The sequence below is a fragment of the Bombus impatiens genome, unplaced genomic scaffold, assembly GCF_000188095.3.
Source record: "Bombus impatiens unplaced genomic scaffold, BIMP_2.2 scf_0436, whole genome shotgun sequence".
NCBI classification, from domain to species: Eukaryota; Metazoa; Arthropoda; class Insecta; order Hymenoptera; family Apidae; genus Bombus; species Bombus impatiens.
In genome coordinates this window covers 164,112-190,156 of record NT_176855.1, presented here as the reverse complement: position 1 = coordinate 190,156, position 26,045 = coordinate 164,112, and the positions used below count along the sequence as shown (strand labels likewise).

The 26,045-nt window shown below is 40.3% G+C and overlaps 1 protein-coding gene across 1 annotated transcript in view; it reads left to right on the top strand.

The window, feature by feature from the left end:
• The window catches only part of LOC100749246 (zwei Ig domain protein zig-8-like), a 108,109-nt gene that overhangs the window by 44,139 nt on the left and 37,925 nt on the right, over nucleotides 1-26,045 (top strand). Inside the window, exon 2 of the mRNA XM_003490424.4 lies at nucleotides 151-410. Coding sequence (XP_003490472.2) covers nucleotides 254-410 — 157 coding nt within the window. The 5' untranslated portion in view covers nucleotides 151-253. The remainder of the gene's footprint in view (nucleotides 1-150; nucleotides 411-26,045) is intronic.

Sequence of the window (26,045 nt, the reverse complement as noted above, 5' to 3'; positions counted from 1 at the left end):
CGCTTTCTCCACAAAGTACATAAACTGCGCCGCTTTTGGCGGGAACGCGTATTCATCGGATATTCGCTTCCGCGAATTTTCCTTTAGACGTTGAAGAAACACCGCGATGGCTACCGCTGTTGGACTTTCAAGCCGCTGTTTGGATTTCAGAGACAGCAAAACGGCTGGGATTGGGTTTCCGTCGGTGGCCCGGTAAAATCAACAGACGCCGCGAAATATCAGAAGCTTCGGGGGATGCGAAAACCGGAGGACGATGTCGATGAGACCGGCCTGGGGGCCCAAGTTGTTTCTCGTGCTGGTGACGACCACGATCGTTATCGGCAATTATCAGCGACATCGCGAGAGGACTCATTTGCGCGAGCAGCTCGTTAACAGCCACAAAGTCACCAGGAACGTCACTCGATTAGAAGGTAAGTGCTATTTAAACGCGAGCAATTGCTCGATTCGATAATTCAGTTTCGGACTATTCATGTTCGTTCGATTCGTTCATCGAACGTACGTTAAATTTTAGAAAGTCTGTCGGCTTCGATTTTCCAAACTTCCATTTTATGTGCACCAGTTGTATCACGTGTCTCTACGTAAGAATCTTGAAACTCGAAATCCACGTATAGCGACAGCTTCTAATTCGTTTTTTTCTTCTCTTTGTCTTTTAGAAATATCAATTCCAATTGTCGAGAATATTCGCGTACGATGGGAACTCTTGTCGCGAGCAATCTCGTACAAAACGCGAGTTAGCGATGTAGACGAGGTTTCCGCCAATTCTCTGTATTTGGACACGCAGAATTGATATTGTTACGAGCGAGGAAACGTGCGCCGAATACGCGTGTCAAAGCTACCTGGAAAATATTTCGCGAAGAAAACGACGCGTCGAGTAAAAACATCGCGCAAGCATAAAGCCAATCGTTTACAGACTCGTCGTTCTTTCGCAACTTCTTTCACGGCCTAATCCGGTACAGTTTCTTGTTCAGCGATTTCAGTTTGGAAAAAATTCGGGGCAAACAACCGCAGTTGTAAACCGTGGCGATCGAAGCGACAGAGGCAAATAAAAGGATCGCTATATAGACGATAAGTTGTTCGTTCATTTAAAGCACTACTAATTTTTCTGCGGTCGTAAGTGGAACGTATGCAAGCCAGCTATACTATTTTGAGTCGTACTTTCGAGACTTTTTTCTAACCGTGCAACAAAAAACGAGCCACGCAACGGGACTAAAAAAGCACGGCAACGTATGTTTTACGTCTTTCCAAGCATTTTGTTCTTTTACCGTTCTCAATTTACTTCCGACCGTAACAAGAAAAGGCAAACAGAAAACGAAGGCACAATTAAAACACGCCGAGTAAAATTTTGGATAATTTTCCTTTTGGAAATCATATCGTTCCTGTACGTAGATCGCTCTTTTCCTCGAACATACGACAGCGTCGTATTCGAGCTATATAGATCGTAGTATCGTAAACTATAATGACTTATTTAAAATGAATGAATTGTACACGGATGTTGATTAACCCCTTAACCTACGAATCGTAAATATTACGATTAGCCCGTAATATTTACGTTTGGCCCGATCATCGTACTACGGACTATACCCGTAGTTGTAGGTTAAGGGGCTAAACAGGAAACGATGGTTAGTAAACGTAAACTAAATACGATAACGTACTATAATTTAGACAACTCAATAGTTAATTTACAACTCTCGTCACCACGGATCCGTGACAACAACCATACCCAAATCCACGTCATTCCATACTATCTGACAGTGAACCGTCAGGCTTTGACCTGACCTTTACACGTGGCCCAACATTACATTTTCCCCGTTACGTAGGGCAATCAGGATCCTCTCCCTGCCCCTCAACACCCACAAACGCAACGTATAAAAACCGCGAGCATTCGACCACGAGACTAGTCTTGTGTACAGTTTTGGCCGTGATTCGAACAACTATGTCAACTTCGCTACTTCAATGTAATATTATACTTGATCATTTTCGCGAATAAAAGCCTACAAAATTATAAAAGCACAGTCAAGTTAAGTCATTGCTCAGCTACTCCTTTTTTATCATTAACTTTACGTGACAGATCCAACGCTCTCTCTCTCTCTCTCTCTCTCTCACGCGGACCACACTCTCTCAACAACGCAAATCGCACTCCCTGGCTTCTCCACTGACACTGACTGTTAATTCGTCTTTCTCCCTTAGCATCCCTTTGTCCCTTCGTCTTAGGGACAAAACCGTGTTCCGCAACCGATCGTGGCCAGGATCACGTTGGCTTTTCTACGAAACTATTCAATCGAAGGACCGACGAACGTTAGTTTTTCTCACGTATGATGCTTCCCATTAGCAACTTTCTGTGGAGGGCGGCTAAGACCCTTCTAAGTCCAGCAACCCTCTTATTATTCGATCAGAAGCAACGTCTACTGCCCTCGTTTTCCTAACCAAAATTGTCATCAACAAATCCGATGGTCCCGTGCGCTAGACACACCCCCGCTAACTTTCCTCCGCCACGGCATCGTCACTGAACTTCGCTTATTCTTCATCTTTAGAATAGTCAACGTCTGTTTACCGGGTTTCTACCCTTGAATCGATCACTTGCGTAACTTATACATACGCATCAGCGTAATTATCTTCTTTACAAAGTTGTTGGAATAAACATTAATTTATACCTGTTAATTCAGCGTAAACTCGATCGAACCAGCCCTATTATCGTAACAGAAATAAGGGGATCGATCAGTTCGTGGCGTCGATTATTTAATCGTAACGGGAATTTACGAGCCCCGTTGACGTGCTTCCTCGCGATCGCGTCTCTACGCGAATGATCCAATAAACAGTTATAAAATACTTTTCTTCTATCATCCTATAGCTTTAGCAAGTACAGTGAATTTTGCAAAATTCTATCTTCTTCATTACCAAACTAGTTACCGTTGTGCAAGGCTGTTTAATATTTATCGATACCGCCAACTCGTAACTCGTAACGTCCCAACGTGTTTAACGAAAGAAAAGCTCGATCGAAGGAAAGCTGCACGAAGACGAGTTGTTGTAATAAAAAAAGGGAATAGACAGTCGTAAAAGCAATTTCAGGATGTCGAACGACACGTCGAAGACCGAACAGGAGCGGACATACAGCCAACTTTGATTTCTGGGTACGCGGCTAAAGTATCGAGCCACGATGAAAAACGAGTGGCAACGTCATGGCGCGTCGTTTTCCATGGCGTCGACGCTGTTCTGCGTCCGACGCGTACGTTCCGCCGCCTGATTCACGAGTTTAACCGTGACTTACCTGCGGGAAAATTCGCCGTCAGATTGTTTCGCGTTTCAGCCGCCAGACTGAGCGACAACGATGAAAATACGCTTCAACAAACTTCTTAACCCGTTTGCACCTCCGAGTGTTCGCACGTTCTCCGGGCGTTAGCTTCGTTTCGAAATTTTTGTTACAGACAGAAACGCTCCGGACAAATCCACGTGGAATTTTTATTATTTGCGAAAGTTTCTCGTAAAGGGTTTTCTCCAACTTTCTTCTGAAACAGTCGCTTTTCAGAGAAATTCTGCGCAAAGTGAACTACCGATACGGAAAACTTCTACTTGCGAGTTAATTTTTCGCGGAGAAAATGAAGATGAGAAGTGGGTAGAAGAAGCTCGAGGATTTGAAACGAAACGACGGCTTCAATGGAATATTTGCGTGGGATATTAAACTTCGATGTTCAAAAAATCTTCTTCGGTTAAAATGTCCTACCTAGCGTTGCGTAATCGAAGGAAACCGAAGTTCCGTCGTTTTCTTCTTCATTTCCATTCTTTTCTTCGTTCGAATATTAAATAAAATATTCAGTAGCTATCTCGTAACAATAACCTTAGCAGCGTTATCGTAACAATATGATCTTGTAATCTTTAAAAGACAGAAAATACGCGGTAGGAAATGTTTTAACAGCGAAGTATCTTATAAAACGAAGAAATGCCAAATAGAATGTTTCAACTAAGTAGAGCAACTTTGGTCGTAACACGACAATTTCTCCCTATCTGATTCTATTTCGAAATAAAATTTATTTCAGGAGAGAAGAAATACTAATTGTGGAATCGTCGAGATTTACGCGCTATTTAATTCGATCTCTACCGAGAAACAGATATGTCGCGAATTCGTTCTCCAAACATCGTTACATCGAATTAAAATCGTTTTGCAGGCCATGCGTTACGAAGAGCGTTTGCAGAGTTACCAGATCTCCTATTATGCGAACATTTTCAAGTAATGGAGAACAAATACGGGGAAAGCCAATGACGAAGAGGACGCGTTTAAATACGCTTTTGTCGAGAAGCGGATCGTCTCTTTCCTTTTCCAGGGCGAATTATTTTACTCGTTTAATCCCATTTCGTTAGCCTCGTTTGCCGCCTCGTCGTTAAAGCATGACGTAACTCGCGAACCAGACTTGCATCCTGACGAATATATTTACGATTTTATTCCTTTAGAACGTTATAAATCGTACGATTGATGTCTGTACAGGCTTGGAAGGAAGAAAACGAGAGACAAACGAACGAAGGACAATTTTGTTTCGTTTTAATTATCTGCCGAGTCGAACATTGTTATTCATCGCGTGAAAAAAACGGCGCTAGCTGTGTCGGCGAAAACTAAATACATATAATTAACTGTTATTTAACGCCCGGAATCTCGTTACGAAGTATCGCAAATTAAAAAAGTTTTTCGCGATATTGTGCCTTGCGTATTGTTTTCGTTTAGTTGCGAAGTTAATAAATCCACGACAAATTGAAGCGAAAAATCAGGGGAAAATGTACCGCTTGCAGATGCTACAGGTGCGTCATCGAAAGTCATAAATTCACGTCAGCTTTGCTTAACTGGACAGGTGGAACCAACTATGTATCCATCTACGTCGTCGTAAGTGAAATTCATAGTTTCAATCTTATGCCTTCAACAACATATTTCGATAGATATCCTCCGTAATCGTAATTTTTCCAACGATTTCTATAGGCTGGTCAATTATCCGAATTCTTGTTTGAGCGATTGAAATTCTTACGCATCACGCTGTCGTTTACAACGCTCGGATTCGATTAGTTGAACTATTCGAGCAACGACGCGTCTCTCCTAGTTCGTCATTGTCTAAAACACTGTATAATGAAACATCTTGCGTCTAGTAATTGCTCATAGCGAATCATTGAACCAGATTCAATCTACAAATAATTACATACTGCAGCTGGTCCCATTGTCGCGATGGAACAAAACAGACGCAAGACAATCCTGTCTCGTTACACAGAGTATTCAGACTTAGTAATAATCGCGTAATATTAGTAATAATTGAAATTATATCGATGTACGAGAGTGGCGGTAATATCCTCAAGAGACACATTCAAATTCAAGAGACACATTCAGATCGATTAAGATCTCGACTTAAGATCGTGTGCTTATGAAATTACAGCGCCCCTTTAGGGTTGATCGCGAAGTTCGACATATCAGGACGTCGGAATTGTACTTCGTATAGATAATTAATTAACACACTTGTTACTACGCGTATTTCGCTTTAGAATATTCCAATTTCATTCAACGGTGCTGATATATTTGCTTGCAAATACCTTTGATAATGAGTAACGGATATCCAGAATCGCAGGTTTATAGAAACAATAGAGATTTGGTTTGGAGCAGTCAATTTTCATATTTTTTTAAAATGCAACGTTCGAGGACCAAACGAAAGAATGATACTTTGGGAAATTTCTTTAACAAGATACAATACCATGCTACGATATTTGGCTCTGCCATTGTCGACGTTACATCGAGCAATAGTTGATGTATCGTTTCTTGCGACAATTACCGAGTCCTCGGTTCTTTGAAAAATTTTCATTCGTTTTAATTTCTATTCCGTTATTCGTGGTTCTTGTTTGAATAACTGTTCGAAGATGCACGTTCGCCGAATTTTATACTTTCACGCCTTTGCATAATGATAATACTTGCACCGATTAATGTACCTTCGTTTGTCTACGCTTTCGGGGAAGCTTTTAGTCTTCAGTTTCGTCAGATCGATGGAGTATCTTCACGGATCAGGAAAGTTCATCGGTAGATATTTTACGGTAGAATAACGGCCCGGGCCGCGCAATTAAGTGCGCCACGCCGGAGAATCTACGATTCCGTTTTAATATAATAAACGACGCGTGGGGATAGGAAGTCGAAGAGTAAGGAAGCGAGCACGTTTAATTACCAGCTCCCCGGGAGTTGATCAATGTACGCGGCTAAGCTCAGAAACCGAGTCGAACATGGCGGTGATTCGTCTAGCGGGAAAGTTACAGCCAACTTTCTTGCCGCCCAACTATTCGAACCTACGGCCACCGGAACTTTCGTTTCGCAGCCGCCTTTTACGACATAACTCCATCGACCGACCACTCCGCCACGGTCCATGCTAAATAAACGCGGTTACTATCCTTACCATTGCTGCTGGCTGCTTAATTTTCTATCTCTCCCCTAGTTCGGTCTTTCTTTTTCTCTTCTTTCCATTTTAAACTGTAAAACAGTGTACGTAAGGCGAAACCAGCGACAAACGGGTCATCTAAATATCTAAAAATAATCCGGGAAACGGACATTTTTCACCGTTGCGTGCAATGCTCTTGAAACAGCGCAACTGTCTTGACAAATTTTTTCGTACGAGAAAAAAATGAAGCGAATGTGCTTACGGTCGGGGTCAAAAATAACACATGTAGGTTTTATTTAAATATTATATACTCTTCTGATTTCTGTAGTGTATATTGTACTTGGATTCCCTTATCCTTTTCCCCCTCTCTTCTGTTTCTCTCTTTCTTCTTTCTTCTATAATTTGGCCTGCTGTCATCCTTTCTTGCTCCTCTCTTGCTTCTATCTGCGTCCCGTCTTTTCTCACCTCTTCTAGTCCCTTCTTTCTCTTCCTTGCTCTTTCCCCTTCCTGACCATTCCTTCATGCACTCCTTTGCTAATTCCTTTTTTGATTCTAGGGCTTTCTCTTCGTACCTCGCTGCTCTTTTTAGTGCTTTTTCTTTCATTTCTATTAATTTGCATTCCTCTACCAGTATATAGTTTGGCGTTGTCATATCTAAGGGCAAACGACAAGGAGCCAATAATAGAGAAGAGAAGGGCAAACGACAAGGAGGAGGCACAACAAGGAGGCTAAGGACCAAAGTGGCAGTAGTTTTTAGTCATTAATTGATAATTTATAGTTCCTAATGCTCAGTTTTTAAAGATGTAAAACCGAAAGTTCGTCCAAAGCCGAAAGGCACGGACTAAACAATAATAAATAAATAATAAATACTCTTCTGGTTCAGATTATGTAGCAAATAATTGAGAGAAGTATGTACAGTTTTGTGTAAACGAGTCATATTTGACGAAACTTCGTCGACACTCGTTTCCTCTGTTTGTTGCTTATCTTCGTCTCTGACTGTATCCGTATGTATGTTCCGTTTCTCGTGACTCACCCTATATACGATCAAGTCGAAAGCTAATTGCCCTATCGTTAGCGTATTTCACTGAGATTCATAAGGTGAACAGAAGAGAACAATATTACAGCAACTTTTCAAACAAACGATGAGAGAAGTTGAAGAAAATGACTGGAATTTATTCGGGGTAACTTTGCGGATAAATAATTGAAAAGCGTTGAACGCGTCCGAGTGTCTGCTGGAATTTCCAACGGCGAATTAGTAATTTCGCGTTCATCTTCGAATCATTTGCCTTCTTGTTCACTCGCTTTTTATCATTAAAGGGAATCGAAGCGAGAATAAGAGTTTCACGGTACTTGAAATGGCAAGGGATTTAATTTTACTACATGAGCCTGCCTTTAATTTGCAAAAGTTATTAGTCTCGCGGAAATTGACGAGCAGTAACTGCTGCGAAGATCGTTTTCGAGAAATTCGATTTATAACCCAAGTTTCAGACTGTGTTTTAATCGCAGCAGTATCTTAAAGCAACGCCATAATCGATAACAAGTACAGCAAGTGTATCCTATAGGAATAATCGTGTCGTGCGTGTAGATATTTAAAGGCGATACGATCTCTTCAAGTATCGTTAAAGAAAATCGTACGATTTATCGTATCGATGATTTTTAAATATCGTTGCGAAGAATCTTATTCTTTTATTATCGACGATCGAAGGAATTGTAAAATTAAATCTCGTCTTTTCTTTCTGTTCCGAACGTCTAGCGAATAAATCAGGTTGTTTTGTCCATTTTGGAACGACGTTTATAAGAATATTTGCTGAAGAAAAATCATAGCCCAGGTCATTTCGATATAAAGAAAAGTCTAAGAGAAGATTATGTTTCATAATAATCTCGTTTCGGCAGGGATTGGTCCCTTGTTGTTGGACTTCTTTACAACTGGGTGGCAAATAAACTGTGCAGAACGGCGAAAGCTCGCGTGAGATGTGCCGTAAGATCTGTAAGCTACGTCGTGAAAAGTTAGAGATAAGTGGATAGACAGATACGAGGAGACAGAGAAAAAGGAACGACGTTAGGATGGCAGCGAGACGAATTGTAAAGACATTTTATGTGGTTCCGCCTTTGCGACCGGCGCGCCGAAAGGCAAAGGCTACACATCCTATACCCTCTGTCACGACTCAACTGGTATTTCCTTCAATCTGGAGCGCAGGATTTTCCTGAAAATTTGTACGTCGTTGCATAGGTCGTATCGGAAACTTTCGTTACGCGAAAAAGTATTTCGACTCAAACTTTTATCGCTACGCGTCACAGACTCCTTCGATCCATTAATTCTGTCGATACCGTTAATTCTACTTTTAAAGCACCTCTGCTATCGGCTTTGTTAAAAGGCTTACAGAAGCTTCAAATTTTCGTAATTCACGGCAGACTAGATTCCGTATCATTAGCGAGTATTTAAGGAATGCTGAAATAATTAATTAACCGTACACTTTTCTATATTCGTCGATCGAAGCAATTAGCGTTCCATTATTTATTACAGACCGCTGTTAATGCGAATTTAGCATTACGAAATACAATGTAGAAAGCGCGTGTATGTAAATTTTATTGATATACACGTTTATCAGTTTATGTTGTGTGCGTGAAACGTTTCGTAGCGAGATAAATTCCCCAGAATATTACAATGCTACTTTCATCCCACTTCTCGTGTTTATTACGGGTTGAAGTGCACTTGAAAATATTAAAAAGTTACGCTCGTAAAAGGGAATTATATCTACAGCGTGAAGAATAATTACGCTTAAAAAATCAAGTAACGTTAAACTAGCGATCGTATCTTCTTCGTAACGATATTATCGTGGTATAACGTGTATCGGGTCGTCCGAAAAGTCTCTTTCGTTTTAGAAGGAAATGGATCAACAACATTTTAGTTTTATATTTGTCGGAGATGTAGGGACAACGGGCCTTTCTTTTGGAATTCTGGCAGGATTCCCAAAACTTTGGTCTAAACTATTCGTTATGTACTTTGGTCTAAACTATTCGCTGTACTTAAATAATAAAACTAAAAAGTAGCAGTTGTGATACGATTTGATTACGTTTGCCCGAGATTCGTGACAGTGGGCTTGGGCTCCAGGTGACACGACTGGTCGCCCAACGTAGCCACGGTCACGGCACGAACGTTTTACTTAACAGTAGAAGTACCAATATCGAAGGACACACGCTGTATTAACAAACAAGCCCCGAGGCAGGAGCTGTGACGGCTTCACGCGGGTCTGCCTAATAACGGCGCCTGGAATTTTGTCGATAACCCCGATCAATATGCAATTGACAGGTGTGATCGTGTCGGTCTTTTATTCTTATGATCTCCTTGGAGAGTTTACTCGCAACGTCTGGTCAGGGAGTCTGAAAGATACCGTGCGTCACAGCTAACGTTACTTTGAGTTTCGTGAGTTGAGTTTCTTTGAGTTGAGTGAGAAAACATATTCGATTGTACAAAGAGTTATCCCGTTGACCGTGGATTCGTTCGAACCTAAGAATATTGTCTTTGCTTTAAGAGTGTCTAATAATCATGTTAAATTGTTAAACCCTGTTAAATCAACACTCGTACACGTAATTGTAAACATAAACCTCGTTGAACAAATACGATGGCTAATGAAGGTATGCAACGCGCCCCTAAAACTAGCGCCAACCCAACAAACCCGACATATTATTCTATCTAATTACGTACGATCCATTTTGTTCTATCAAGATAAAGATCGCGACGTTCGATAGATCAGCTTTCATTTTTGTTAGAATTTAATCTTAAAGTTAAGATAAATAATCTGTGGAAGACACAATGTTTATGTCGAAATAATATTAGGTGATATTTATTAAACAGAATCGCAGAACCAAATGTATTTAAAACATAAGCGAGTGATATGGTATAATTAACAAAGTGTACAGGTAAAGAATTTATGGATTGCTGACAGTCGGTCAGTTACTCTCAGACCGACTGTACGTAGCGAACCATGGTCCCTTAAAAAATTTTCAACCCCACTCTCTATACAGTAGTGAGCATGACCTGTGTAAGTGTCCTGTTGAAATGCCTGTGTAGATGTCTGTATAAGACTATTTGTGTCTATGTGTGTGATATGTATTCCAACAATTTTTGCACAAAGATGCGCGTTGTAAAAGACGTGTCTGTCAATAAAAGAAAGACACTTTTCGGGCAACCTAATATAATGAGTCATATACTGGGTGGAACTAACGATAGGAGAAACTAATGGTATGAGAAAACAAGTATACTTGAAAGCTAGAGCGTGCTTTAATAGTTGTCGGTAGCAGATAGTATCGGGATAAACGGCGGAGAAGTTAATTGCCGTATAGAACGAGGGTTTAATACGAGAAACTTCCGAGCGGAAAAGTTCTCTCTGAATGAACAATTCAGCAACCATTTTTCTCCCGACGTGGAATTCCATCGCAGACGCTGCCTTGATGCTGGTTTCGTAGAAAAAACGAGAGAAAAGAAACGTACGACACGGGAAGAACAAGCGATCAAACGCGAAACGAAATGTACCGAGTGTTTCCCGCGATCGAGCCAAGCCATAGGCGTTCGAACGTCGAGAAAAAGTTTCGCCAAGCAAAATTGAATAGTTTCGAGTGGTGCGTCACAAGTCGCGCACGCTTTTTCCCAAAGTGCAGAAGTCTGAATAACTTTTCGATGTTGTTCTCAGCTTTTACCATTACTTTTTTATATACCGATCCACGCGTCTTTTTATTCCGCGTAAAAAAGAATATTCAGAACTAAGCTGAAAACCGATTACCGAGGAAACTGGTGATCGTTTTCACGCGCAACTATCATAGGAAGAGAAATACGCGTCGGTTAGTCTAGTAATTTAAAAAATGCAAGTAATCTCGGATTCTTCGAAACGCATCCAGTGCCGAGATACGAGATACGATGCATCGTACGAGACAATTTCGTTTAATCCACTGCGATTTTCATCTATTCTTAGCGATATTTGTAATCTTGGCTTAGCCATATTAACAGCAGCCTGATTTATCGATTTTATCAAAAATTTATCGACTCTTCCGCGTGAGTTGAAAGGAGATCGACTTGAAACATACGTCGTTAAATAATTGGATGTGTGACGATATTGTTAAGGAGGATAAACGTGCCTCGTCTGGATTTTCGGTGGCGGAACGAGTTACTGTCGAAATCTCGTTGAAATTAATCGTCGCGTGGAACGACGCGGGACAATCGTGGTCAGATACGACGAGCGGAAACGTTTGCCACGATGAATAATTCTGAAATCGTGGCCGTCTGAATACGAGCATCATCGCCCTTATTCAACAGTTAATCACTTTGCTTTCGCGAGCGTTACGTGTTAACGCGACCAGGATGGAATTTCAACGAATGAGAATGAAAGCTGATTAAGCCTGGTCCGCTTAGCGAAAGTAAATTGTATCGTTTAACGAGTTTCGTTCCACGGGCTTTCCGCTAATCGGTCGAGATTTCTCCACGCCATCGTTCTACTTTACGTTTTACTCAAGATTTTACACGTGTTTCTCGATGAAACCAATCTACGTTACTCTTATCACCCGGCGTTTTATCGCAATAATTTGTGCCGCGGTTGCTCAAACTTTGTAGTCGAGGGTTAAGGGGGTGTCCTGAATTAGAATGTTCTAAAACAGCGTTCTTTTATGATTTTTTTTTTTTTTTTTAAGAAGGGAAAGACTAAAAAAAAAGGCAGAAAATAGCGTGACATTAAAAACTTTGACGGGTTTGAAGGAAAATGTGTTTTATGAGAAGAAAAAATAAACTTTAAGGTGCTATAAGAATTACTTAAATAAACCTTTAGACGAACTTTTTTAGTTCATCGAGAAGAAAAATATATGATAATTTAATCCTTTCTTGGCTTTTTATTTCGGTCAAGAATTACGAGGTGGATCTTTCACGCCGATTGAAAACTGTCAGCCCATGAAATAGCCTTAGAAATCTGTCATAATTTCGTTTTTTACTTTAGAAAGAATTTGTTTGTATTCGTTAAATATATATAAAACCATAGCTCAAAATTCAATAACTTCGTTTCTTTCTTTCCCTCAAAATTCAATAACTTCGTTTCTAAATTCAATAACTTCGTTTCTTTCTTTCCCTTCTAAAAAAAAATCACAAAAAGACGCTGTTTTAGAACGTTCTAATTGAGGACACCCCCTCAACACGTTTATTACCACGCTAATTCTACGTGTACACGTGCGTTATCCTAGAAGCGTCAGTCGATAGATCGAAATGTACGACATTGTTTGTTTGTCGCAAAATATTATATCGTATTTGCGCACTTTTGTCAGTCATTGTTGCGTAAATGATTCGCATTGTTGAAAATTTCAGCCCATGAAATTTATTTCGTTTTGATCGTTCTGCGAAATTTAATAACGTAGTTCACCGACGAGTACCGTGCCACTCAACTTGTTAATATCGAGAGAATATTATACAATGAATTCGTTATATTATTCCAATTGAGCGTATAAACGATGGAACTTTAAAAATACGTAAAATATCGAAAATATTCGCGTCGGTGTTTAACATCGTCTGTACAACGTACGTACGCAGCATAAATTCTGATATTGAAAACTGGACTCTCGACTGGCTATTTTCCATCGTAACGATCAAGACACGTTTCATCGCCCCTTTCGTTCGTCGACTGCTCTTTCGACGATAACAACGAACGGCGAGTAGCGATTCATCGGTTAAACAGATCCACGGCGTATAACGGTGAAACGCGCGAACCACGTTGCGCTAACGAGAAATAGATTTTGCAAAGAACACGTCGTCTGGTTAACGATCGTCATCGAAATAACGGCGGATTAAAGGGAAAGCGAAATTATTCGCAGATCGTTCGATAACCGCGATTGAATGACGTTGAACCCCCTGTCACTCCGTTTCAGGGGGCACTGGAAGAGATATTTCGAAAAGAAGGATGCCACGATGGCTAAATTTTAATTGCAGATCTCTCGATGTCGACCAACCTCCTCGACGAGTGATTCCAATTAATTCGGTATTGACCGGCCGTGAAACGAAGAAAGAAAATCACGTTGCGCTTTGATCCGTTTCTCCGTCGATTAGATCGTCGGTAGGAACGCGACCGACGTTCGCAATTAACCGAGCGGACGTAATTAAATTCACGATGATGAAGGAAAGGAACGACAGATTTTCGTTGATACGGTTAAAAGCCGCGTTAAATTCCGTTAAATAGATCGAAAGGTACATATCGGATCGAGTTTGTAAAATTAATCGCTGTTTGTTCAAATACACAGCTATAGAGAACAAAGGTAGTTCGCGGTTAACACGGTAGAATAATTGAGAAAGCGTTGAATACGCGGACAATAAATATACAGGTGATTTCTACGTTTGTTCCCTCACTCTGGTTTGTCTTTCGTTCGTAACTGAGCTTAATGAAATCGAAAAATTAAGTTCCCGTGATATTTGGAGAAGCTGATATTAAATTTATTACATCAGTTTTATTAATATCGAGGAACGATGATTATAATTAATTATGAAACGACAATTAGCGATTAAGAGAGGAATGAAAGAGAGTTTTGACACGGAAAGGAAATGAAATTCAACGATGCGATGTTAAAAGGTGTAATTCCTTTGTTTCGAGGAATTTTTGCCCAAAACGATTCTTACTTCGAGATAACTTTCATTCCTCGCTCGTCGAAAATCGGTCTGGAAGAAAGCTTTTCTCAAATCTACTAAGTGTAAAATAATTTACCGGCTTGACCCAAATTTCCCTCTTTTCTCTATGGCGGAAAGTAGGCCGCGGACAGAAAGGAAAATTATACGACATCGTGTACTTGAAGTTTTTTTGTTGGTACTCGCCGGATCTGTATAATAAAGCGAGAAAAAGAATATGGCATTTCAAAAGTTCCTTACGTTATCGACGTAATATCGATCGTGAATAAGCCTCTTATAATGCGAATAGATCTTCATTTTACGATATACAATTTCTTTAAAATTATTACGAATTTTTTACAAAGAATCAACACACACAATATATATTTCTTTCGTAGAAATACATTTAACGCGTACGAGGACCAAAGGTGAAGAACACGATAAGACACGTGTCTCGTATTATATAAAAAACAATTTTAAAATTCAGTATGTCGTCCAACAACATCACGTGAAGATTATGTTTCGAAAATGGGAATATTTTTAAAAGCCAACCTATCGTATCTTTCCCTTTACATCGAAACGATGTTTAACACTTTGATTGCCACGACTGGCCACGGTTTCAAAGTTGACTGGCCAAAGTTGACAGTTAGGGCATTTTGAATATAACCGATAAATGGAAGATACTTTGAAAGAAAAAGTGCCCCATCGAACGATTAAACGTTTTTATTAGAACATCGATAAAAAAAAATGAGAACAAATCTTGCATCTAACGGTGCACCGTGTTAAAACACATTAAACGTAAATGTGGCTCGTCGATACAATCTGGACGATAGGTGGTCACCTTTTTCGTCCGATTCTTAGCAATTTTTCATCCCAACTGTTTAACATTTTTTTTATACCACTCTCTGCGAAATTTTCCTGCCAGATACGCTTGCCCTTCTTTCTTCCGCGTTTCGCGTCGCGATCTTTGTCGAATAAGTATATTTCACGGCTCTGGCGAATGGCACCGTGTAAGGTGCATAGCGAGTGCCATTCTAAAATCCGATACCTTGATTTTTGTTTTTGTCGCTCGTTTATGGAGTATCGTCGCGTTTGAAATTGACGTATTTAACGATAACTCTAAAGCTAATTTTATATACCACTCGAGAGTTCTTCTATGTGGCGTAGAATACGCTATCGTTCGATCTGATAAATCTACGGCACATTTTCCTCTGTTGTGTCTACCACTACCATTGATTTATCGCAAACATAATTTTTTTTTACCTCTACCATTTCAGCCGAATGTTTCGTCGAAATTATAAAAATAATCCTAATACTGTTCACTAATATCTTCTACGCGTTTCGACCGTATATTCTGCGCGTTTTGCATACGACGGAATATCGAGTGCGAATGGATCGTCGAAATAAACGAAGCCTCGTTACGATATGTCGCTATCGACTGTTACCAAGGCGGCACGGTGGTCACCCGTGACCACCAATAAGATAAACGGTCCATCGAGGAAGAACGTTGTCTTACATCGTCGATTTATTATTATCTTGCCATTATATGCTTGGAATAATAAAAATACTCCCGTGACGTCCTCAGCGAAACGTGTGATTTCGATTTTAGTCAAAGTGTTAAGAAATATATTCTAGAAATATTTCCAGCAACGAATTCCTAACGTGTATTACCATCGTTCTTAACGGAATTCTGCAACGGAGTATATAACAAATAAAGTTTGACTTTAAATCTCGAAGATGCTTAAAAACATCGATTTAACGGAATTTCTAATTCTTTAACCAACCGCTAAATTCACGTACTAGATCCTCGTAAAACTTGCGACACACTGCTGGTTACGCGTTCACCCGGCGATAGGAACAAAATTCGTTCGAACGAAACTAACACTCGGTTAGAACTGGGCTTTCGGCGTTCGCTACTTATCCTTCCACAGGTGGATCACAGAGACGAAACATAGATCCACTGCAACGGTAGTAACGAGCAGTGTGGCAAATGAAATTGTAACTTTAGGTCAGGACTGGATGGTGTGGACGAGTCGCGTGCTACGAGCCGCGCCGCACCGTCACCTGCGCCCACGCATGTATGCAAATCGCGTGCACGAGACCGTTCGCTCGACTACAGAGTGCCACTCGACCGTCAGAAATATATCGGCGCTGGCACGCCACTTTCCACGCCAGAATTTATCCGAACGATGCGTGCAGATACGCGTGATTTGTCGCCTCATCGAGCGGAAGTTGTTGAAGCGGTTAACCAAGCGAAATTCCGCCACGATATCTGCCAAATTGCCCACACCTCTACGTTTATCGTGGAAATCGTCGAAGTATTTTAATCGTTTTCCCTTCGACGGTCCACATTTTTGTAATTCTTCCTTCTTCGTTTAATTTTTTCTCTTTTATTTACCACATATTCCTTGAGCAAAGTTTATTCTATCGGCTCATGAACATACGTATACACAACGAGGAATAAAAATATCGACCAAATCCAGATTGCCCTGTAAAATCCTGTATAAATCTATCAAACGTATTATTTACTCTTTTGTTCGATTCGTATGGAGTTTTTATGTCGAATATTTACAACAACTGGCATTGATCGATTTATCTTACCAGAGTAAATATTAAAAGTGCTATTCGCAACTATATCGTCGATATAATATTTAACAAGGAAATACTATTTAACCGGAAATTTAAATTTCGCCACGTAACACTAGAAATACCACACCAATGAAAATGACTGGTTCTACAATTTTATAAAGTCCCAGTCCCAAAGTGGATTAATAATACCAAAAATATACCACATAACATGGAATTGTTTCTGTAAGAAAGTAATAAATCAGTAAATATACAAATATTCTATTATTACGTATTTTTTAAAAATCAGTCATTTTGACTTCGTATCAACTATCGGTAGTTCTAGTGTTAAACAACTACTTATAGTTTCTCCAATCTACCGACTGTGTCCCTGAATTTGTAGCAACCGTAGGAAATTAGTTTGGTGAATCTCGAAATTTCGTTAAGCGCGTAACCTCGCTAAGTTGTTCGAAAGAAACAGTAACGAAAGCGGGCGTTGAAGCCTGCGACAAAGCAAAAATTCCATCCGAAGGCCGCAGAAAGTGGCTCTTCGTCGATATTCTTTTTTTATGGAAAGCCGTTAAAAGCCATCCTCGTCTACCTATTTATGCACGCGTTCCAGAATTACGGGCGTTCGCGCTTGCAGCCATTTACGAGCGCATTCCCCAGCGGCCGAGGGATTCAATCCTTTGACAACGTTCGATAATAATTCAAGCGCGGCATAATGCCTCTCGTACATGCATCAGACCGGACAACTTGGAGACTTTTTCGGGTCAATCCATCCCACCGACGTCCGGTTTCATAGTCTACGTGGGAAATTCGGTAATCGATCGGCTGCGAACCAAACGACTGGCTACTGCGGCTGCGAACTTCAATGCAACCGGTCGTTGTATGGTTTAATCTTGTAAATTACCGATCGTTGGATAGATTCGACCCGAACAGCCGTATTAGCCACAATTTCCGACTGCAACTTCGACAAATGAAATTCTTCGATCGATACCATTGACCGTCGTCGTTACTAGTATATCGAGTATTATAACGCGGTTTCCGGTTTGATCGGTAGATCGTTGAAATTTTTCATGCGCGTTAATGGATACGATAACGAGAGCGGATCGCTCGTTAGTGGTAACAATTGGCGCGTTTAATTGCTCGACGTTTGATAATACAGTGCGATCCAACGATGTTGCTGTGTTATGAGTAAACGAGCAAAGTGAAAGAGCTCGGACTACGGCGAGTTTGAGCGGTTCGACGGATAATCTGCAAACTTGATATCTGCCTGTATCGTGCGCAATCTTTTACGCGAAATGATTTTTCCCATCTCGAGACTCGAATGTTTAACGGAACGTAATGGGGAAAATTTCAGCGGCTACGCGTTATAACGGTGACCGTGAAATTTGGAAAAAGATGCAGAAGATAATTTTAAGTTATGCTCGGAAGAATCGTCTTGTCCTGCTAGTTGAACGAGCGTAGAATTTAATATTTTGGAAAACAAACTCGGACAACTATGACAGTTGTTCGTGTCAAAATCATTCGAACCGACAAAACGCACGCAGTCATCCATCGTCTATCGTTAATCGTTCAATTGCTCGATATCAATTTAGCCGGCAACGTTCGAGGACACGTGGAAGGAAATCGCGTAAGTGGAAACTTTGCGAGGAAATTATTCCGTGCGATTTGGCTTAAGACCCGACAAATACTTTAATTATTATTAAAACGAGATAGGATAATTATGTTTATTCGACAATTTGCCATCTTATACGTAGCGTGGCGCGTCGTAAAATACGAAAATTGCATGCAACGGCCATTTACGCGTAACGTACGTCCGAGATCTGCAACTATCGAGAGATACGTACGTTTTATCGAAGAATTCTTTCAGTGGCGCGAATCCGTGGAAAGAAATTTTCGCGTAATAGAAACGATACGAGCGCAAGTTAATCGTCGTACGTACACAGTGTGGCTGACATTACGGTGGCCTGTTTATTGCTAGCCAGGCAACTATCTAGCTCTAAATCCTCATGAAAGTCCAATTTCGACCCGCGTTGAAGGGATTTCTTCAAAGCGCCACTTACACACTAATGCGATGTAATTTCGCGGCGGAGCTGCGGAAAAATAACTGTACCGATACACTACATTACGCTAAACACGTAAAACGAAAGACGTGTAATTTCGGCGAGAGCTCTTGCATCAAACCGTAATAACACGTCGACGTGAAACGAAAAATTTATCCAATAAGCCGATCGTTTTACTCGAAAGAACGAGAACAGGAGCTTAGACGTTTGGAAAATTCCATGTTACGCGGCATAGCAAATTAATTCAACGCTCTTTCGAGTTTTATAAGATATCAAATTCACTTGTAACTTTTAGGAGACATTTTTCAGGCTCTACGAACATAATAGATACCTGAAACACGACGATAATTAATAACATTGCCGCAAAGTACGTCTCTATCAATGATATTTCCAACTTTAATTAGCATTACGCTCTTCGATATTCTTCGTTCGTTGTCCTCTTCTTTTAACCAATTGCTTTCCCCTTGTTATTTCAAGCTTCCTCTTAAAAAGCAGAGTATTCCGCAAAAGAAGGGATATACTCTTTACGATCGAAGTACCCGGGTAGCTTGGAATTAATTTAATGGATTTAAAGTCCGTTGCAGCTAGATGAAACAGTGACGGTTCTAAAAAAAGACACAATACGCTTGTTTCGTGATAAGGATGTTACATTTTGAAATATTTTTCCTATTACTAGCGCGATTATCGAATTTGAACGTAGTCTGGATAGGTCGTCGACGTAATTACGAGCGCGGAATTATCCCAATTTGTACAAGTTAATAAAGCAAAGAACTCGCGATTATTCTAAATAGCTTCATTATGCGGAGCATCGAAGCAGATGCTCCGCTCGTTAGTTCAATCAATGAAAGACACTTGCTCGAATAGAAGTTTTCAAGTAGTTCCATCATAGCGAACACGTCGGCCGAGCAGATCACGGCCACGAAGTGCAAATCGATTCGAAGGAAATCGGCTTTCGAATCTGCACAGCCTTGTAAGGAGTTATACGTTTAGGGAAAAGTTGGCGAACGATGGGAGAAAATGTCGTAACCCCGAAAGAAATCTAAAAGCTCTGCGAACGTCTGTAGCTCTAGGTTCGTGGCTTTCAGGGATTAATGTCACCTTTCATCGGTGTTGATAGTGATTGATAATTCAGAGCTGGTACCCGGCCAAGAAGCCGATACATTCGAAATTTTTCACCGTATTACGAACAATACGGCGTACGTAAAGTGCATAACTTCGATAGACTTTGCGCCAGTCGTTTAATGCTTAAAATATGTCTAACTTTTGGCGCAATTAATGAAAGCTTTTTACCGACTGGCGATATTTTAATTTGTGGCGTTTGGTCAATCAGTTTCGCGAAAACTCGTAATTCAGTCTTTTCTATTGTCAACTGCAGATATATGCGTGCGTATCGTAATTCACGCCTCGATAAAAGGGAATTTAAAAGGGAATTCATCAAAAAGGAACCTATAAATCACGATACGATAGATTCGTGCTCTTATTTATGGGTAATTATTTGCGAGCGACGCACGCGTCAAAATGATTTGTGTGTGTCCCTTTTTTTTGCGAATATTGCTTTATGAAACAGATGAATTAAATGTATCATATTTTCGACACAGTATCTGTGTATCCCATTACTTTTTGCTTGAATAACGATATTAATTTTTCGCAACGACTCCTTTGCATCCATAAGATATCGTTTATCTCGAAAGAATCATTAATTCTTTGTTATAATTTTTCTTTTTTTTTTAGATATTTATCCATTTGCTAATAATTCTTCTTTTTCAAAAGATCGCGAACCCTTTCACGACTACCCTACAAACCAAACCGTACGCGATAAGGACTCAAGTGCACGCTACATTTTCTACAGAGAATGAAAGGAATAAGAAATTCAGCGAAATTCAGGGAAAATTGAATGCCATAATGTTGAATGAGCGATCTTACCGGCTGTACAAGGACGATAATCAAAGTCGATTAAAATTCGAGTTTTTTCCATGTGCACGATATACGAGGCGGAGATATTTTTTCTGGCGTAGCCAGTGGAAAGAGACGTACTTTTGCGTCGAGAGCACCCCAGGACACAATGGTCATTGTCGCTGCCACAACTTGCCGCTGGCTATAGCATCGTAGACTCTTTAGATTGTAAAGTGTCCGTGCAACGTTGCTTCACCATAGCGAATAACGTCGGATAATGCGCGCATAGCTTCGCGAATCGCCGTCTTACGGTTTTCAGCTCGCTGGAAATTCTTCGTCCATTCTTATCTCGTCTATTCTATCGACGAACCAATTTTTACGTCAACATGGTCGATACTTAGCTTAAAATGTCGTTATGATTTAAAGAGGTCCGCTTAAACATGGTATCTCGATCTTCACGAGTATTTAAGACGTGAGAAAAGGAATATCGTTTAAAAAAGACGAATATCTTTTCTCTCGCTTCGCGAACTTGCCGTAAGTTTCGTATTAAAATAAAAAACGAATTCATCGTGCAATTTTCGCTATTTCGCGGTCTTCCGAAAGTATTGTAACGTCTAGAAGCGTCTAAAAGTGTCTAAAAACGAAAACTGGTGCAAGAAGCAAAGTATCCAAAGCTATTAAGTATTTTTAGAAGCGAGAAGTTGCTAGAGATCTCTCGGTTGAGCGAACTTTCTCTCGGGTCAAAAATTGTACGGTAAACTTTGTAAGATCTGTTTCTTCCTACGTTGTGTAACGATTCTACGTAGCATATGATAAATATTACACGATTAATGACAAATGCAAGCAATTTAGCTTCGTTCAAGTCGAAGATCGATGATCCTCCGGGAGAAAAAAGGACGTCGACAAACTGCTGTTCCTCGAGTAATTGCCGTTTTGCATTCGCGCGGCCATTCGAACGCGATTTCACAGCTCTTGATGAAAGTATTATTTCCTCAGGCGCTCGTTAATGCATCACGCTTCCGAAACAATTTCGCGCGTCTGGAAATTGACGGTAGACGGAAGCGCGCCGCGCCGCGCAAATGAACAGTAGATAATGTCAGTCGTTGGTCAGACACCGACGTACATTAGCTTATTGCACTTTCCTACTAAATCAAGCGCGATAACGATCGCTGTGCATACACTTTGTCGCGAACGTTCTACGAGGTTCGGACTACTTCTCTCGATAAATGTCCTTTCGCCGATTGTCTCCAGCGAAATAATATTTGCATTTCCACTGGCTGTAAAATCCTGTCAAGCGTTATAATCATTGCCATTCGAATCTTCTTAATAAATATACCGTTATACTCGAGTAGACTACAAACTTTGTTGCCGATTAAAGAGCAACCGGTCGGGTCAAACCGATCGGTCGATATCGCGTACCTCGAGTTACTTAACGTTCAAGATGCGGGAGATTAAATAGATCGAGTGTTAGATTAATCTAGAACTGTATTTGCGCTTGTTGTATAAAAGTAACGTGTGATGTTATGAACACGGCGGTGGTAAGATCTTGTTGAGAGCGAAGTATTTCATCTGCATGGTACGATGTCTGGTGACGAACTCCCTACCAGTCATTGTCCATCGTGCCCTTCCGACTGGTCCTTTCCCGGAGCTTTTTTACCCGACCTCGCAGTCATTAGTGTAGTATCGTAAATTATTATAGTTTATTTACAATGAATGGACTGTACAGATGTTGATTAAACGGGAAACGATGGTTGTTTAACGTGAACTAATCACACTATAACGTACTATAATTTAGACAACTCAACGGTTAATTTGCAACTCTCGTCACCACGGATCCAACGCTCTCTCTCTCTCAGGCGGACCACACTCTCTCGACAACGCTAGCAACACTCTCTCGACAACGCAACTCGCACTCTCTGACTTCTCCACTGACACTGACTGTTAATTCGGCTTTCTCCCTTAACATCCCTTTGTCTTTTCTTAAGCTCGCCATCGGCCCATTGAAGGATCGACGACACATTGATGGGCCTGACGGCACCTCGGCTCTCTCGCCACATTGTTTATGGTTCACCCGATATCTCTCAGGCCTTTCATCCACGATACTACATTAGGTTTACAGCTCGGAGAGGACACGTAATTCGGAATTTCCTAAAGAAGGGAACGAGCCTGTCCGTGTCATAGACGGACGGCCGTTCAAAATTCCGAACAAACAGACTATACAACAACGTTACAATAAACAGCGAATTATCGACAGAGAGGTTTCATGTTGAGAAGAAAATTAGATAGTAAAACTCTAAACATAATCTGCCTCGTATTCGCTTCGCCAAACATATTACGCGTAATATCAAATTGCTGTTTGCATTCTTTCGTCTTCCAGTCCTCGTACAGTCCAGTCTGTACAAGCTCAACGATATCTGTTAGATCCGCGTTTCTCACCAACAGAATACTTTTGATCAGACGCTGGTAGAAGCAGAGTACAAGCGTATCGTTGGTAAGACATACGACGCTCGTGAACAATGGTATCCGAAACGATGCACATGGACACAGAGAAACCGGAATGCAGACACCGCAGTTTCATCGATTCGTAGATTCGACTGTGCAAAATGCGATCGCTAACGACTATATATGCAGCGAGTTGTTGATTCGCAACGGTAGAAACAGAACAAACAGCGCGAGAGCGTGGACAGTGGAACGGCGAGGTCGTACTATCTGGTCGCAACGAGCACAGGGATAACTAACAGGTAGACAAAACATTCGTCGGATAGTGGAGCACTGTATCAATCCACGTCAAGCCACCGCCGTTTTCCATATCTCTCTGGCGATGGATTAAAGTATTAAAGTACAGTTTGTAGGTTTTAACGTGATCGACGTTTGCTTCTGTTTTCGTTGGAAATTTACATACCGAGCGTGACGATGTTCCATATTGCCAGACAAACGATTAAATGTTGCTTGAACCGTGATTAAGCATTGTCTTGCACCGAGTATTGTACCTGATAGCATCGTGAACACCGATGGATTTATTAAAGCACGATCTCGTTTGTTAGCGACAGCAATTTATCTCGCGTTCAATACTAAAACTGGAAAATTATGAAATTATTCGTAATCGAATGCTCGCTGCTGCCTTTCGAACGCTTCAAAGCGGAAATTACTTTCGTTATTAGAATTTCGGGAATAGAACTCGATATCGAAGACGATTAAGAAGAGAATCGCGCTACTAAACGATCTACTAATTTGCGATAATTAATATCAAAAGGTGTCTTGTAAAGTAGGGACTTGCTGGGAGAACGAAATCTCGTGAGATTTAATATCGTACACCGGCTAGAGGATTACAGAGAGGATTACGTGGAAAGTTTCATCGTTACTGAGAAACATGTCGCCTTGCCAGAGAATTAGTTCAGTGTTACCTGACTATACAAACCCTCTTTTCGCCTATACTAAATCTCATTATCCAAAAATGATGGCCAGGGTACGTTACGAGTGTATCATTTACGATATTTCGATGTTCAAACGTCGGATTGAACAGCAGACAACAATGTTCTACGACGTAACGTTTAATTTCAGTTTTCTATTCCGTAGACATGTATTTAGCAAAATTCGTATCCAGTTTGAGAAATTAATTTTTAAAGTAACCACGACTCGAGAGAAATATAACTACAGGTGCAAAGAAGACAGGTAAGAACGTAAATACGATCTGATGAGAGTTGTTTAACATATAAACCGCGAATATGTTCAGAGCTTGGTAAAATGTGAGCTTCGTAACTGGAACGAAACTCACGAACTTAAACAATCTAATTATCAAACCCTGCTATTCGTTTCTTGAAACTCTTCGCAAATACGTAATCTCAAAATCTCTGTCCAGTTTTGTTCATAAATATTTCGATATCGCGAGATTTGGTTTGGATATCTACCAACTATTAGGTTTCTTTTTACTTAGTTGTTTACATTCACAATTTGTCCAATTTGGACATTTAGTGTCCAGAATTTTTTGGCTGTTTAATTATCCTTCCAACTATTAGGTCATCCGGAAAGTTTCTTTCGTTTTATAAACAAATAATGGATGCACATTTTCCGTTTTATATTGTTTTATCTAATTACCTATGATCGATTTTGTTCAATTACCTATGATCTCCGTTTTATATTGTTTTATCTAATTACCTATGATCGATTTTGTTCTATCAAAATAAAGATCACAACGTTCGACAGATTAGGTTTCACGTTTGTATAAAGATGCGTCGTTGTAAAAGACGTGTTTGTAAAAGAAAGACACTTTCCGGACAACCTAACAATTCGCTGAAATAAATCACACGAATGTTCGACCTTCGTCCAACGAAAGAAACAAAAATTAGAAATTAATAATCGAGTATTTATTATTGACTCGAGGAAATCTATATCGGTTCGTAAGGTGTACGAACGTTTGGAAAATCTTCAGTCCATTCAAATTACGTGCTGTATCACGAAAACGAAATAATCGAGTAAAGGTTGAATCGACCCTTTCCTCAGACGATAACTTGACGCTTCTTCCTTCTTCTTTTTTTTTTTTTTTTTTTTTTTTTATCGCGTACTTCGTTTACGAAGTTACTCGATTCGGTTAACCATCCAGTTAACTTTCTACGCGTATTCTTCGACGACGTGCGCCAAATTTAAAAATCTACCTCGCCACCGTGCAAGAATTGTTAAAATGCGGCTGCACGTTTTCATGCAATTTTTGCAGTTTTTGCAGGACACTTGTCTCGCCGTTTAAAGCAACAACCACAGGTTTTCCTGACTCTAATTAGACTATTCTTCGGTCCTTCAGATTTACCGTTCTTTCATATTTCACGCTATTTTTACATTTAGCACGAATGAAGATGCGAAAATTAATTTCCGTTTCCCAAAAGAAACTTCTTTTACCAAGGAAAAGTCAGCAAAGCCAGGGGAAAGTAAAGATCCGCACCACGATCGCATCGTGTCTTTCAATTATTCAAATATATCCGCGAGAGATTTTCGATAGCGTAGCCGAGATAACGTTGATGTCAAAATTAATCTTCTCGCGAGATAACTTCTCATCGATGAAATCGTAAGTTCGAGACGGATGACCTTGGCATGTCAATAAGATCAAGACTTGGCAAACTTGATCCAAAGATTCGCGCCTAATAGCGAGCGAATGTACTTCTTGAAACTCTCTATCACGCGCAGTCGTGATGTACTTCCTTGATTAAACAAGTTCGTATCGGCAAAGTACAACTACGGAAGTTTGCGTTGCTCTGGATAAGATAACTAATTATATGCCCTTATAGTTACTAATCCACGTCGCCCAGCTACTAATATCGCGTGCGTTTACCAGCCAGTCTTCGGATACCTCCTCTCCTACGCCTCTGCTCGTTCCTCCAATTCAACGACGATTTTAAAACAGAAAAAATCTGTCTTAAAAAAAAAAAAAAAAAAAAAAAATAAAAAAGGGAAACAGAAAAAAGAAAAAAGAAAGAGTAAAATTCACGTTATATTCGAAGCTCTACTTTTGCTTCA